Consider the following 12,790-nt stretch of genomic DNA (forward strand, 5'->3'; position numbering starts at 1 on the left):
TTCACAGAAGAGAAATGGTAGTTCATGTCTCACTCTAATACCTACTTCCCCCATTCCAAAAAGAATGAAATTCTACCTTTATCCTAAGTTAAAATATTTTGACCAAGTTGGCTGGCGCAGTGGTAGAGCGTTTCCACCTGTGTCCTCGAGCTACCCCCACAACGTGTAGGAGCTGGAGGTGGCGTTTTGGCACGCGTGCATATGCACCCATTATAGAAAATAATAAAAAAACAATTTTAAAAATGTCAAAAAATATGACATAAAATTTTTGGTATACGTCGTGACATCCTATGTTCGTTCACAAGTTTTTGTGGGAAAATCTTTTTTGTGTGGTGTGTACAAAAAAGACAAAAAAAATGGCCTGTACGTAGTCGTGTTACAGCATCAAAATTTGTCTTTTTTACATGAGCTATAGAAAAATGTTTTTTCTTTTGAAAACTTGTGTACCATGTCTAGATGTACATGTAAAAATTTAGTTTAGAATTTTTTAACACTTTAAAATGTGAATTCACATAATGGGAGCATATGCTCCTATGAGCCAAAGTGCATTTCCCCTCTAGCAGTGGGTACGCTCTTTTGGATATCCTATACTCAGATTTTGAAATTTCTAAGATTATATCGGGTTTTGTCTTATTTTTGTATTGAGGTTGTCCTACTTGTTTCTTCATTTCGAGATGTGCAATGAAGTAGCACGAAGAGTGCGTCTTATGATTTTATAATGATAGTCTTCCGCTTTAATATCCATATAATTTGATTTATGTTCTTAAAATTTACTACTGGAGTATGGTATGGTGAAAAGTGCAATAGCCGAGCATGCCCTCATTATGCTCCTCCTCTCCACCTTGCCGTTGAGGCCACCTTCTACGTGCCTTCAATGGATGATGATTTGATCGATCTTCCTCTACCCTCAAATTTCACAGTGAACGTTTGAAGTAGCCTTGAGGGTAGTTGTCGATCTCAACCTCGTCGTCATCGCTGTCTCATTGTCAATGGCAAGTCCTCCGTTCTCCCGAGTCTTTGTCTTAATCCTCCATCCTTTCCTACCCCTCCTCCTCCTACTCATCTCCTCCTATCCTCTTCATCTTACTCATCTCCTCCTATCGATGGCACGTGACCATTTGGCAGTTAGTTTTTTCACAAAATTATTGTAGATTCGATTATTCTACTGACTATGATGATTTAGCTAATCCATATGCGGTGTTCTTGTAACCGAACAGGGGAAAGTATGTGTGCGTGTGCGTGTGTGTGTGGAGGGAGGGGGGGGGGAGGGGAGGGGTATAATGTCGTACATTGCGAGAGTTGAGAGGGATGTTTTCTTTGTCGCCAAGTGGAACCATGACTTACTTCAATGTTGAGAGATGTTTTCTTTGTCGCAAACGATGAAACTGCTTGAACCACTAGTAAGAATATGACTATGGGTGGAATCTTACTAGTGGCGGACCCTATTTTTTCTACACCAGCACTATCAGCACCGGCGGAGGTAAATTGGGTACGCCGCCACCAGTAAGCTCTTACTAGTGGAGTAGATTCCCCCCCTAGTATAGTACACCAATATTAAGTGGACCCCATAAATCCCTATTGCATGTACGCCACTAGTATCAGGATACTGTTTGGGGTGCCCAAAGCGGTCCGCTTACTGGTGGCGTACCCTACTTCTGGTATGCCACTAGTATCCTGACCGCGATCTCATCCTCACTCTTCTTGACCATAGTCGCCCTAGCCTTGCCCTGTACCTGCCTGGTAGCCTCGTCACGCACCACCCCGGCGGTTGTGATAGATCGAAGACGACTTCGACCACCTGGATCTTGTGCTCAACCCAACGCCTAGGTAGATGTTGTTGCAGGTTAACTAAACCTAAGTTTTGGACTAGGTTTAGAAACTAGGTCACACATAGTTTATCTCTTTATACCGCTGTTTAGTTTTGTACTTTTTTTAGAATGTCGATGTTTAAAATTTTGTGGCACTATGTGATCCCGGGATGGTGTGATCTCACCTTGTGATATGCACAAATACAAATCTTGTGCATCCTACTTGTTTTTCTTACTCCGTCTCTGGGATTTGTGTCCACCGTAAGTATGAGGCATGTCGTTGTTGATTTGTCCAATGATTAAAATGTTGAGGCACTATAGGTGCCTCAATTTCAGATGTGATCCCGCGACGGTACAAGCGAGCCTTGTGATAGGCACAAATACAAGTGTTGTGCATCCTACTTAGCTCACTGGAAGCTCAAGATGGAAGGTTGAGGCGGCCAAGATGGAAGCTCAAGGCCGGCGTCATGAAACCCATGAATGAAGTGACACAGCTATTATTGGCCAAGATGATTGAAGAATCCGAGATCTTGATGGCGGAAATGGTGAGCATGGATCCATTGGCGAGGGTGTGGCACGAGAGGTACCGCGAGCGCATCGGCAAGGAGGTGATGGCGGCGCAAGCTGCGACGACGTCCATGGCAGCATCGGCACCATCGACCCACATGCATGCGCCGGCGTACCGATAGCGACATCGACGAGCATGGCTGCACCGACTCCCATGCCTCCGTCGGCGTCCACTGACGAGGTGCCACAGTCAGTGGCGGAGCTTGCTGGAAGGTGTTGGGGAGGGGGCAAAATTAAATACATGAGTTCATGGGGGAGCAAAATACACAGAAATCCATAATTTAGGATCTCCAAATTTTTTTTCTTCAATGCATGTGCAAATCATGGAGGGGGGGGGGCCTGACATGCACTAAGCTACGCCATTAGGCACAGTTGATCGCCACGAGGAGGACGTCATTGAGGTGCAATCGCTGTTGATGCCCTTATTGTGATCATTTGGCCTTGAAACGCACACTGTTTTTTGGCAGCCGGACTATGATGAATGACGGTGATTTAGCGGCCAGATGTTAGCCTAGACTTTGTATTCAAAAACCTTAAATTCAAATGTCTATCCATGTTTGTGAGTTTTATTTATTTTTTGGTTCAAAAATTTCAATTGGAGGCGCAGGTGTGGGAAAGCCTTCTCCAAACGGAGGAAGGCTTGCTGGCGTCCCCCATATGTGAGTGCCGGCGCAGGCCGCCGGTGGAGATGCTCCTATACCTCACTATGGGTAGTCTTTTCTACTCTCTCTCTTTCATATTGCTTTACATATAAGGTTTTTCCAAAGTTAAACTTTTCCAAGTTTGACCAATCAAATGTAAAAACATATTATTATTTAGAAAATCAAAATGATATCATTAGTACCGTAATAAAATATATACTATCATGTCCTTAGATTTGCGTTCACATTTATTAAATGGACCGTTCACAGTTAGTTTGCGTTGTAGGTTTAGTCAAAGTCAAACTTTGAAATTTTGAATTTTCCTATCTTTTCTTGAATATAAACGTTGTATTTAATATTTTTTTTAAGTATTTGATCAAACTTTGTAAAGTTTAACTCTGACTAAACTGGTACAACCTAAAAAACAATGCATTAGGTGATTGTCAACAGAAACTAGTATAACGTGCCAACACTCAATGCATTCTGAAGGCACTATCCTTTTGTGAGATCAATTGTTTTCTTCTTTCCTGAGAGCTGAGATGCCAATCGCCCGATCCCATTTTCCCTGTCGACATCTGTTCCATTTGAAATAACCTACCACGCGACGTGCCGCCTTGACAGCCACAGCTTTTCCCTCCCTAACCCTAATTAAATACCTAACCAAGGGTAAATAAACCAGCTGTTCCGCTAATCTTTTCGCCTCGCCTAGTTCTTTCTCATTCGCTCCGCCTTGCCCAAATCTGCAAAAATCAGGTCCACGCCGCAATTAGGCAGTAGAAAAATCTCAGCTCCACTATAATACTGCCCCTGCTAGGGTTTCCAGGCCGCCTCCATGGAACCCGCCGCCTGTAGATCCTCCTCGAGCCGCCTCGCCTCCCGCGGCCGACGGAGGCCGCCGACGGTTTGAGGTGAGTTCCGATGGGAATTTCGGGCTTCTACCAGATCTAGCTCCTGTTTTGCTTCTTTGCGCCGACCTTAATCGTGGCCGGCGAAGCAGAACAGTTCATTGGAATGTAGTCGTCGGACGGGCTTCTAGGGTCTTGTAGCTACCTGTGATGGTGGTTATCGCCGTGCGAGCGACCGGATAGACTGATGCGTGTTCGTGGAAGCAAAGTACACATCGTGTGCAATGCCTAATTGATACGTCTGCCTTTTTTTTTTCCTTTTCTGGATGATATTCTGTGTATTAAGAGCAAACCAGAAAATGCGATGGCACGGATCTCAAATTTTGCAGCCTGTACTCAGCTAGTCAGCTTTGCTACAGATCAACATTCGAAATTTACGAAAACAAAATAGGAACACTGTAGGACTGTGCCCGATGTGGGCTAGGAAATTGCTACATATACTAATTGCTCACTCTGTGTAATAGGGCTGCCACACAGCCTTGCCTCTGTATGTTTAAGCCTTATGCACCATTATCGCAATGAGTAAGGTCAGAAAGTGTTCCGTCAGTGCGTGCGATGCTAATATTTTTTATTCGCTAGACCTCCAAGAAAAGATCGAGCACCAAAACACAGGGTGTTCCATGATTTTGTTTGCGCTTTTCCTTTTTTGTCTTTTGATTGTTGTGATGTTTCTACGCAGTTATTGCATGTGGTGGCACCAAGCGTGAGGCTACAACTGCATTACTTGCAAGGAAGTTACAAGTAAGAAATATATACTCCTATGTCGTACACGAGAATGTTTTTTTTATGCCAGTTCATGTTTATGGGTTTCCCAAGATTTTCTGGACAATTAAATAATTAACTGCTCGATTCCCAAATGTTAAGTAAATAGGAGTTAGTTTTTTTTACATTGTAGTTTGGTCATCATATTTTCTGTGTCAAATATTGCCAGACAGATCAAGCTTGAACTGTATCATGAACAAAGTACTATATCTCGTAGAGGGAGGCAGTGTCGAATTCACAAGAAAATAAAGGATTTGGACATTGCTTCGGTACAACCACAAAATATTTAACTAGATTGACACAGTCTCACAACCCTCTTGAATCTCTAAGGACCCTTGGATCCTTGTCGTACATAAGAATCTAGGGCCAAAGAGTATCTTAATCTCTAGCTCCCTGGAACGTCCTAATTGCTTATCTTGCTTTGAGTGAGAGTTTTCCTTTTGTGACAAAGCAACACCTAAATGGTTGTATGGCACCTCTTGACCTGTCCTATGATGTCACCTTCCATAGCATGGTGGAATAATCAATTTATCATACATTGTTTTGTCTTGCCTTTATATTGTGGGTCTGTGGATGTAATCTTTCTCTGTTGAGAACTATGGTTTAATAGGTTGTGTGCCTCAGGTTGAGTGTATTTATTTTAAGGAATCGGATTTTTCAAAGGAGGGATGTTTCCTTCGAAGACTACTATTTATGTATCCCTCTTACATGCATGGTGCAACTATTACAAGTTTGTTCCATTTGAAACTGCAACATTTGGGGTGTGTGTGTTTGCACACTTTTTAGAGGAGGTGTTTGCAGTTGCACTTGGGATGTCTTGCTGGAAGGATCATGTAACTTTTATTACCTGTTTGGTTGAAGTTTAGGAGTACCTAGGCACCCTAGCATGTTTGGCTAAACTCGTGGTAAAAAAAAAATGGTTCCAGAACTTAGCTTGGCTTAGGGCATGTTTGATTGATACCAAACATACAATACCAAAGTTAGCTAACTGTTACTTTACTACACTAGTGTTAGTTCAATGCCAAATATGTGCCACGTACATTCTCTTAGCTCCATCGTACCCATTCTTTTATTGATATAGTTTTTGTTGCCAAGCGTTATCTAAGGTGTGGTCACTGATTTGTTGGCCGTAACAAAATTGTCCTGTCTCACTTTGTGACAACACTGTTTGGTAGCGACCCAAACAATCTTTAGTGAATACTGATCCTTGTCACAACACTTGGCTAAGAGACGTATGGCAAACTTTTGCAAACTTTCAATGTTTATGACGTGTTGTGCAGAGCTGATATTTGGGCATGCCTCAGGTCTATGAATAAACACTTGGCCAAGAGAAGTATGAAAAACTGTTGCAATGTTTGGCTCCAACCAAGTGGCCACTTGAACTCCATCTCCTCTTCTGTGAATAGGCAGACCTCCTGCCATCTGTTTGAAGAAAGGATTGATAAAAGGAGACCTAAAATGTTAGGTGTGGAAGTGCACTATTTTGTTCAAACCATGCACTCAGATTTGTTGAAGAACTAATCTGGTAATAGGTTGTCCTTTTTTCACAAGATTAGGCAATGAGAAGCTACTGTCGAAATGTGAACTGTATTTGCTCTCAACTCTTTTTGTAACATGGGGGATCTGGACATGCATTTGCCCCTACAAATATAGGATCAAATTTGCATATGCTATGCCGTTGAATAGTTTAAAGTTGTTTACGCACTAATGAAGAATTGATTGAGCCTGCATATTTTTGCATTTGCATACAATATGCTTCAGTGAAGGGCGGGCCTGGTGCAGCGGTAGAGCCTCACCGCCTGTGACCGAGAGGTCCCAGGTTCGAGTCGCGGTCTCCTCACATTGCACTTCGTGAGGGTAAGGCTTGCCACTAACACCTTCCCCAGACCCCGCACAGTGCGGGAGCTCTTAGCACTGGGTACGTCCTTTTTTTTTATATACAATATGCTTCAGTGTCCTCTTAGGATATATGTTGTTCCATACTGGGGCATAAAGTTGTTCTCTAAATTTTGGAGATCTCTTACACCTAGGCCAGAACTTCTCTTCCCATTAGTTTGTCTCTAGGAATATATCATAGTAATTCTTTGAGATAAATTTAACTGATGAAACATTCTAAGATAAATATTGTATGGCACCATCCTATCCTATATGTGCGTTGGAAAGCTCTGCCTGATTATGGCTTTACTTTCAGTTGCTGAATACGCTTGGATTCATAATTAATACATTTTGCCCCTGATATTTTTTGCAGTTTTGTTTGACATAGTTCTTATGTGATTTTATTGTGATGTCTTAACAAATTTGAACAACTTCAAAAGCTACAGTTTTGTATTAATATGCCATTTAACTCTTTGCAGAATTTATGGATCATCATACCCGTGACTTTCTTGCATGTTGTGCAGTTGCTGTCTCTCTGTTTGCCAGAACTATGATGTGAAGTAGGAATTTTAGCCAGGTTCTTTCTCTTGACCAGTAAATCAATTTTGAAAAGTTAATGAAGTAATAACTATATACACAAGGCATATAATATTTGAGAGCAGATGCCCTTTTTTCAACATTTTTATCTCACTGTTTGATAAGTCCTTTTTAATGAACTGCTTAAATAAGTTCGAGGAGGCATTCCACACTAAAACTACTCACCTGTTTTCTACAATTTCATGTTGGAACAGTGTTGAAGACTTAAATACTATTTACTGTCACAGTCTGTTGAGTACTCTTAACTGTATAAAGTCCAATAAACAAGCCTCCTTTATTCCCAGTGGTTACATGAAGCACATGCTCTTTGGTTTTGATGCATAATTTGTTTTACCAAAATTTGACAATGCATATATATTTTCCCTCAGTTAAGGCTTGTTTGGTTTAACGCAAATAATTACCTTACGAAAATAGCATGCCAAAAATGTGGCGAAATATCCTTTTTGGTTTGTTAACGAATCCAGAATTTGCTAAAGTAAATTTGGGCAGTATCTTTTTAGTGCAAAAATGGCAGCGAAATTTTGGCTGCAGTTTTTTTTTCTGTTTGTTTGACTAAATATGAAGCCTGCCACCTTAGCAAGGCTGAGGTGAGATTAGCCCCTGATGTGGAACTTCAAGAAATACTTTCATTTAAGTGTACTAGATAGATTGCTGCTATACATTAAAGCAAATTTTATCCTATCATTTGACAAATCATTTTTCTTCCAGACTAATTAAGCGGTACCACTGATAGACATCAATGAACCTAGACACCACCGATAGACATCAGTGAGCCTTCCTATTCCATATGATCAACTTAGTTTGGGTGACCTACCCGTGCAGACTCAGACCATAGACACTTGCACCAATTGTCATATCCCTGTTCACCCATATGCAGAGGTTGTACAGTTTACCCACATGACCTGGTCTGCTCTTCTTCCATGAAGCACATTTGGTCAAATGGACAGATGTTGACTAGGACAACACTTTTCCGAAGTAATCCCCAGACCTTTCTCTACGGACCCGTACCAACCTACAATCCCCTACATCATCTGTCACGTAGGATTCGGGTTCTCACAACATATTATGTCAAGCCAGAGCCCATATTAGCATGTGGCTTTACGGTAGCTAATGAGCAAGGTTGTCTACAATCTCTTTGTTCCTGGGTGGCCGTCCACAAGTGCGATGCACACGGCGGTTCATAGACATGACCCCGTTGCAACCACTCAACATAACCCGAGCAATACTAATTCCACCCAGGTAGTTCATTAAACTTAGTTGTTTTCCATAATTCACTAATAAAATCATTTCATAGCATAGCTGAGCAACAACTAAATTTAATGGAGACAAAGTAAGTCAAGTAGGGGTAGCTAGACTACTGGGATTGCATAGCAAGCATAAAACCCTACACATGTATACCACAAAAATTTCTACTGTGCATAGATAAAAACTGGGACATTTGTGATTGGTGTGTCACTTGCCTGAATAAGGTGGAGAGTTGGTACAATCTTCACAAGCACACGCGTTGCAGTCGGCAGTCACAATCTATAATCATATAACAATGCACCATAAGCATGGTGCCATACATTGACATGCACAAACAGAAAACATGAATGCAATATGTATCTTAATCATGATAACATCTCTTAGTTGTTCTCTGGTTGTCTACTACATGCATGATGCCATGGTCAAGTTTTATGGTTGGTTGAATTATTGCGAACCATTTAAGTCGCACTAGCGAAGGGCAACTACCATTAATTGTAAAAGGTATTTTGGTACAGTAGACAAATGTTGATTTTGGTAGTACTGGACAGAGGGTTCCATTTGCAAGCATATGCAAAAGGAATCACTCAAAAAGGGTGTCTAATACTCATTTTATGGACAAGAGTACTCTAATTAGGCATTTAAATATGAATGATTTTTAAACTTCTGCAAGTTCACATTGTTTTGTTTCATAATGTTCCTTATATTTTTAGGATTCCAACGATATATGATTCGTGATTTTTGGTGGTTATGAATTTTACAAGGCGCGGACTATGTAAATCCTGTTAAAACGGAAACTAGGGTATGTTCATGACACGTGGCGCACTGCTACTGGTTGATACCCCTTCACGCGGATCACGCTGTTTGCACTGTTGGATCTAACTAACATCTATGGCTGAGATCTAAAGCCAGGGTCTGAGTTGGCCTCACCCTGGGCTGAGATGGCGGCGTGGTGGCGCTGATGTGGTCGGTGACGAGGCGATGATGTGGCGCCGGTGATGGAGAGGATGGCGGCGGCGGGTCGGACGTGCTCGGCGACGGCGTTCCCGGCGGCGGCCAAGGCGCGGAAGGGGTGTGGCTTGGCGTGGCGCGTCGGGTGGAGGTTGCGGCTTGGCGGGGTTCGGCCCGTGGCGGCGCTAGGCGGCGAAATGGAGGCGGCGCGGTCGGCAGTGGCTCTGGCGAGCTATTCCGGCGGCCTGGGGGCGCGGGAGTAGGGGAAAAGAGGGGGGGGGGGGGCTTTAAGGGGAGGGCCTCGGGGCCGAGGGGGAGGGGGCGTGGCGACGTGGGGAGAGTGGCCAGGGTGGGTGCGTGCAGGAAAGAGAGAGAGAGGGGGTGGGTGGAGGTTGGGGAAGGTGTTGATAGGTGGGGCCTGCGGCAGGTGGGACCCGGCGGCAGGAGAGGAGAGAGAGAGAGGGGGAGGGGGTGCGTGGGCCTGGCCGTGCTGGGCCGTTTCAGCCGCCTGGGTTGGCCCAGCGGTCGATCCTTTTTTTTTGTTTCTTTCTTTTATTTGAATATACATTTGGGGCACCAAAAATGATCGGAAAAATACAAATAAACTATATATGGATTCCTTCTGAAAAGGGCTTCATTCTGGAACCACTTTTAAAACAAAATAAAACTTTTAGAAAACAAAAATGGCATACATGCCTAAGTGGCTAATAGTGCCATTTTGGTTTTGGGGTTTTGACATGAATTTGAATTTTTTTCCTAAAGTGCAATGATGACATGATGCTTATGAATGCAATGCATGATGTTTGGAAATTTTAAAGTTGGGATGTTCAGATATCTGCTTATGACTACCATATGTTGGCATCATTATCCATTTTTTTTTCCATTTGTTGGTTCTTTCCCGTGGTAGTTTACCTTAGTTGGTGTTTTTTTGTATTTGTCGTATGTAGGTGAGATTGGTCACATTAGTAGACAACTAATGCATTGCTCCTTGCAAAACATGAGTACATGCTTGCAGTAAGTGGTGAAGCGAACATGTGTTATGATTATTTTACTTTGTGTTCTCTTATCTTGATCTTATTAACATAGGTCCCATTGTTTTTTAGTCTGACTAGCTATATGTCTTAGTTAACGAAGCCTGGTAGCCTGTGACATGAATTTGGTTTATATACTGAAAGGAACAATCAAAACAGGTATTACTGCTATCTTGATATTACTTGGACATGATCTGTGAGCAGTAGTGCTAGGAACGTCTGCCCTCTCCATCTTCTCCTTCAAACAACTCTGACAGCAATGCAGCCAGGCTCTCGGCCGTGTACTTTGCAGACTTCTGAAGCTTGGGGTGCTTGAGCAGATATGTGTCATAAACAGCGACGACCTTATCTGAAACGGCCTTCTGCAGTGCCTCACGGAGCGCGGGATCTGGGACCTTGCAGCGTGCATGGCTGCTGTACGCTTTCTCGAGAGCGGAGTTAAACTTGGCCAGGATCTTCACAGTGGGCTTGCCAGTGCCTGTGGCTTCGAGGCAAGCCACCACTGGCGCCCAGGAAGCCTCTATGTAATCTGTCATGTGCTGCATGACTTGACCCTGGCACCGCGTGACCCACTTGTCTCCCCTGAGCAAGCTGGCAGCATGCTGAAGCACATAGCTGGTATTGTTAGCTAGGAAGAGGTGCTGCATACCTCCTCCTTGGGTGCCGCGGAGAGCGGATATCTCCTCAAGGTTTGGTTCCAAGGACGCGATTAACTCGGAGACGAGGTCATCGAACGAGTCAATGCCCTCAGCACTGCAGGTGCCTCCGCTCTTGCTCTTGAGGATCAGATCCAGAGCACCACAGTGCGGTGCCAAAGACTCCACGTAGGCCATGGTATACCGCGTCAGCGGATGGATGCCAGCGCCGACACCTCGTGTCGTGGTCTGCGTTCCTGAGCTAATGCCGGTTCGGATCTTGGTGATGAGACTGCTGACCATGACCTTCAACGCCCGTGCCAGCTTGGCAAGGACTACCTCGACCTGCCTGGAGATGAGCTCCTTGCGTTGCCCGGTGAACACCTGAATGAGACTTGGGACAGCACTGCCAAGGACCTCGTACATTTCTAGGACATTTATGAGCTTCTCTACTGAGTGCGTGCTGGTGAACCCATCTGCAAATCTGAGCAGGATGAAAGTACTCCGCTTTGCAATGGCCATCAGGTATTCGTCCTTGAACCTGTCAAATGCGCCGTTGCTCTGTGCGTGGAGCTGCATTTGCATGGCAACAAGGGCCTTCCCCACCAGCTTAGTCGCCAAGATCCACCGCCTGATCATGTCCTCCGCTGTCCACCACTCGGCATTCTCGTAACTGATTGCCTCATTGGTCTCCAGAGAGCATCCCTCTTTGAGAATCGACAGGAACCTGTTCCATGGTGACAATTTTTAGTTGTTTAACACCAAGAATTAAAGGAAGCACAAGTAAGACAAGTTCAGATCCAATATGCACCTCAGATGAATATGCTCTAGCATATCTTCCATGTCTAGAATAGATTAATAGGATTTTTTAAAGAAATAACTAGTACCTGTCTAAAACGTCGCAGGGCGTCTGGAGAAGCTCTTTGGTGTAGCCGGCACGGATGACCCGTAGTGAGATATCATGGAGGACAGACAAGCTTCCTGGGCAGATCAGATCGAGCTCGTCCGGGAACTTCCTGTCCAAGAAGTCATCAGGCCCAGCTGGTTGGCTCCCGCTGGACGTGCACAGCTCATCGATGGTGCTGAAGCTCACCTCCTCTGTGTTGGTTCTCACCGTGCTGGCTGTGCTGCTGTCGGTTAGGAAGACAAGAGCCGGTGACGACACACCTGCTGCCATGGTCATGGAGATGGAGAGCTTCTCGATGGCGAAGCGAAGGCCGCTCCTGCGTTCCAGCTGGGACCCTTCCCAGACTCTGAGGCTGAGGAGCTCCTCCATGAGGTGCGACATGGCATCCCGCAGGGCACCATCCATGCGGCGGCCAGCTGCGGTGGCCATGGGGAACGCTTGCATCTCCTTGAGGAAGACGATCTCGTCTACCGCGGCGAGGAGGCTTTTGTTGGTGCAGGTCGCTTGTGCGTCCCATATACCAAGGGTGTTGCGATCACCGCTCATCCGGCGGCGCCCGAACTCAACGATGACATGCTCAGCGACGGCGAGCCGGTCCTCTGCTCGTGTTGTCCCAGCAGAAGATGTAAAGTCTCTGCCGTCCTTTCCTGCTGCGGCGCCCATCAAGATTGGCCTGAGCGGTGAATAGAAGAGGCACTCCGCTGGCTGTCTGCATTTTAATTTGCTGAACCATGACTTGGTCTGAGGTCTGAGGTGTTGACTGACAGAGTCGATCGAGATGGAAGGACCGCGGAAATGAGGCGGAACTCTCGTGCTATTTGGGGGTCTCAGCACTTCGTTGAATTGTCTAGGAAATCAAAGCAAAGTGG

The 12,790-nt window shown here is 44.6% G+C and overlaps 1 protein-coding gene and 1 long non-coding RNA gene across 2 annotated transcripts; one reads left to right on the forward strand and one right to left on the reverse strand.

Moving 5' to 3' along the window:
- Positions 1 to 3,528: 3,528 nt before the first annotated feature.
- On the forward strand, positions 3,529 to 10,435 carry LOC127317302 (uncharacterized). The gene is made up of 4 exons (XR_007861043.2): positions 3,529 to 3,924; positions 4,601 to 4,662; positions 7,038 to 7,135; positions 10,296 to 10,435. It is a non-coding gene; the product is annotated as an uncharacterized lncRNA (long non-coding RNA).
- A 59-nt stretch (positions 10,436 to 10,494) lies between these two features.
- Positions 10,495 to 12,589, reverse strand: LOC127317301 (exocyst complex component EXO70A1). The gene is made up of 2 exons (XM_051347834.2): positions 11,902 to 12,589; positions 10,495 to 11,741 (listed from the first exon to the last, which is right to left on the reverse strand). The coding sequence occupies exons 1-2, from the start codon at positions 12,582 to 12,584 to the stop codon at positions 10,589 to 10,591; spliced, it is 1,836 nt and encodes a 611-aa protein (XP_051203794.1). The 5' UTR covers positions 12,585 to 12,589; the 3' UTR covers positions 10,495 to 10,588.
- Positions 12,590 to 12,790: the final 201 nt, after the last annotated feature.

This window comes from Lolium perenne, chromosome 7, assembly GCF_019359855.2.
Source record: "Lolium perenne isolate Kyuss_39 chromosome 7, Kyuss_2.0, whole genome shotgun sequence".
NCBI lineage: Eukaryota > Viridiplantae > Streptophyta > Magnoliopsida > Poales > Poaceae > Lolium > Lolium perenne.

Bases quoted from the DNA above. Each gene is read 5' to 3' on its own strand.
- LOC127317301 (XM_051347834.2), bottom strand. From the start codon at position 12,584: ATGGGCGCCGCAGCAGGAAAGGACGGCAGAGACTTTACATCTTCTGCT. The intron at 11,742-11,901 runs GTACTAGTTATT...ACCATGGAACAG, and splicing joins CCCTGCGACGTTTTAGACAG to GTTCCTGTCGATTCTCAAAG.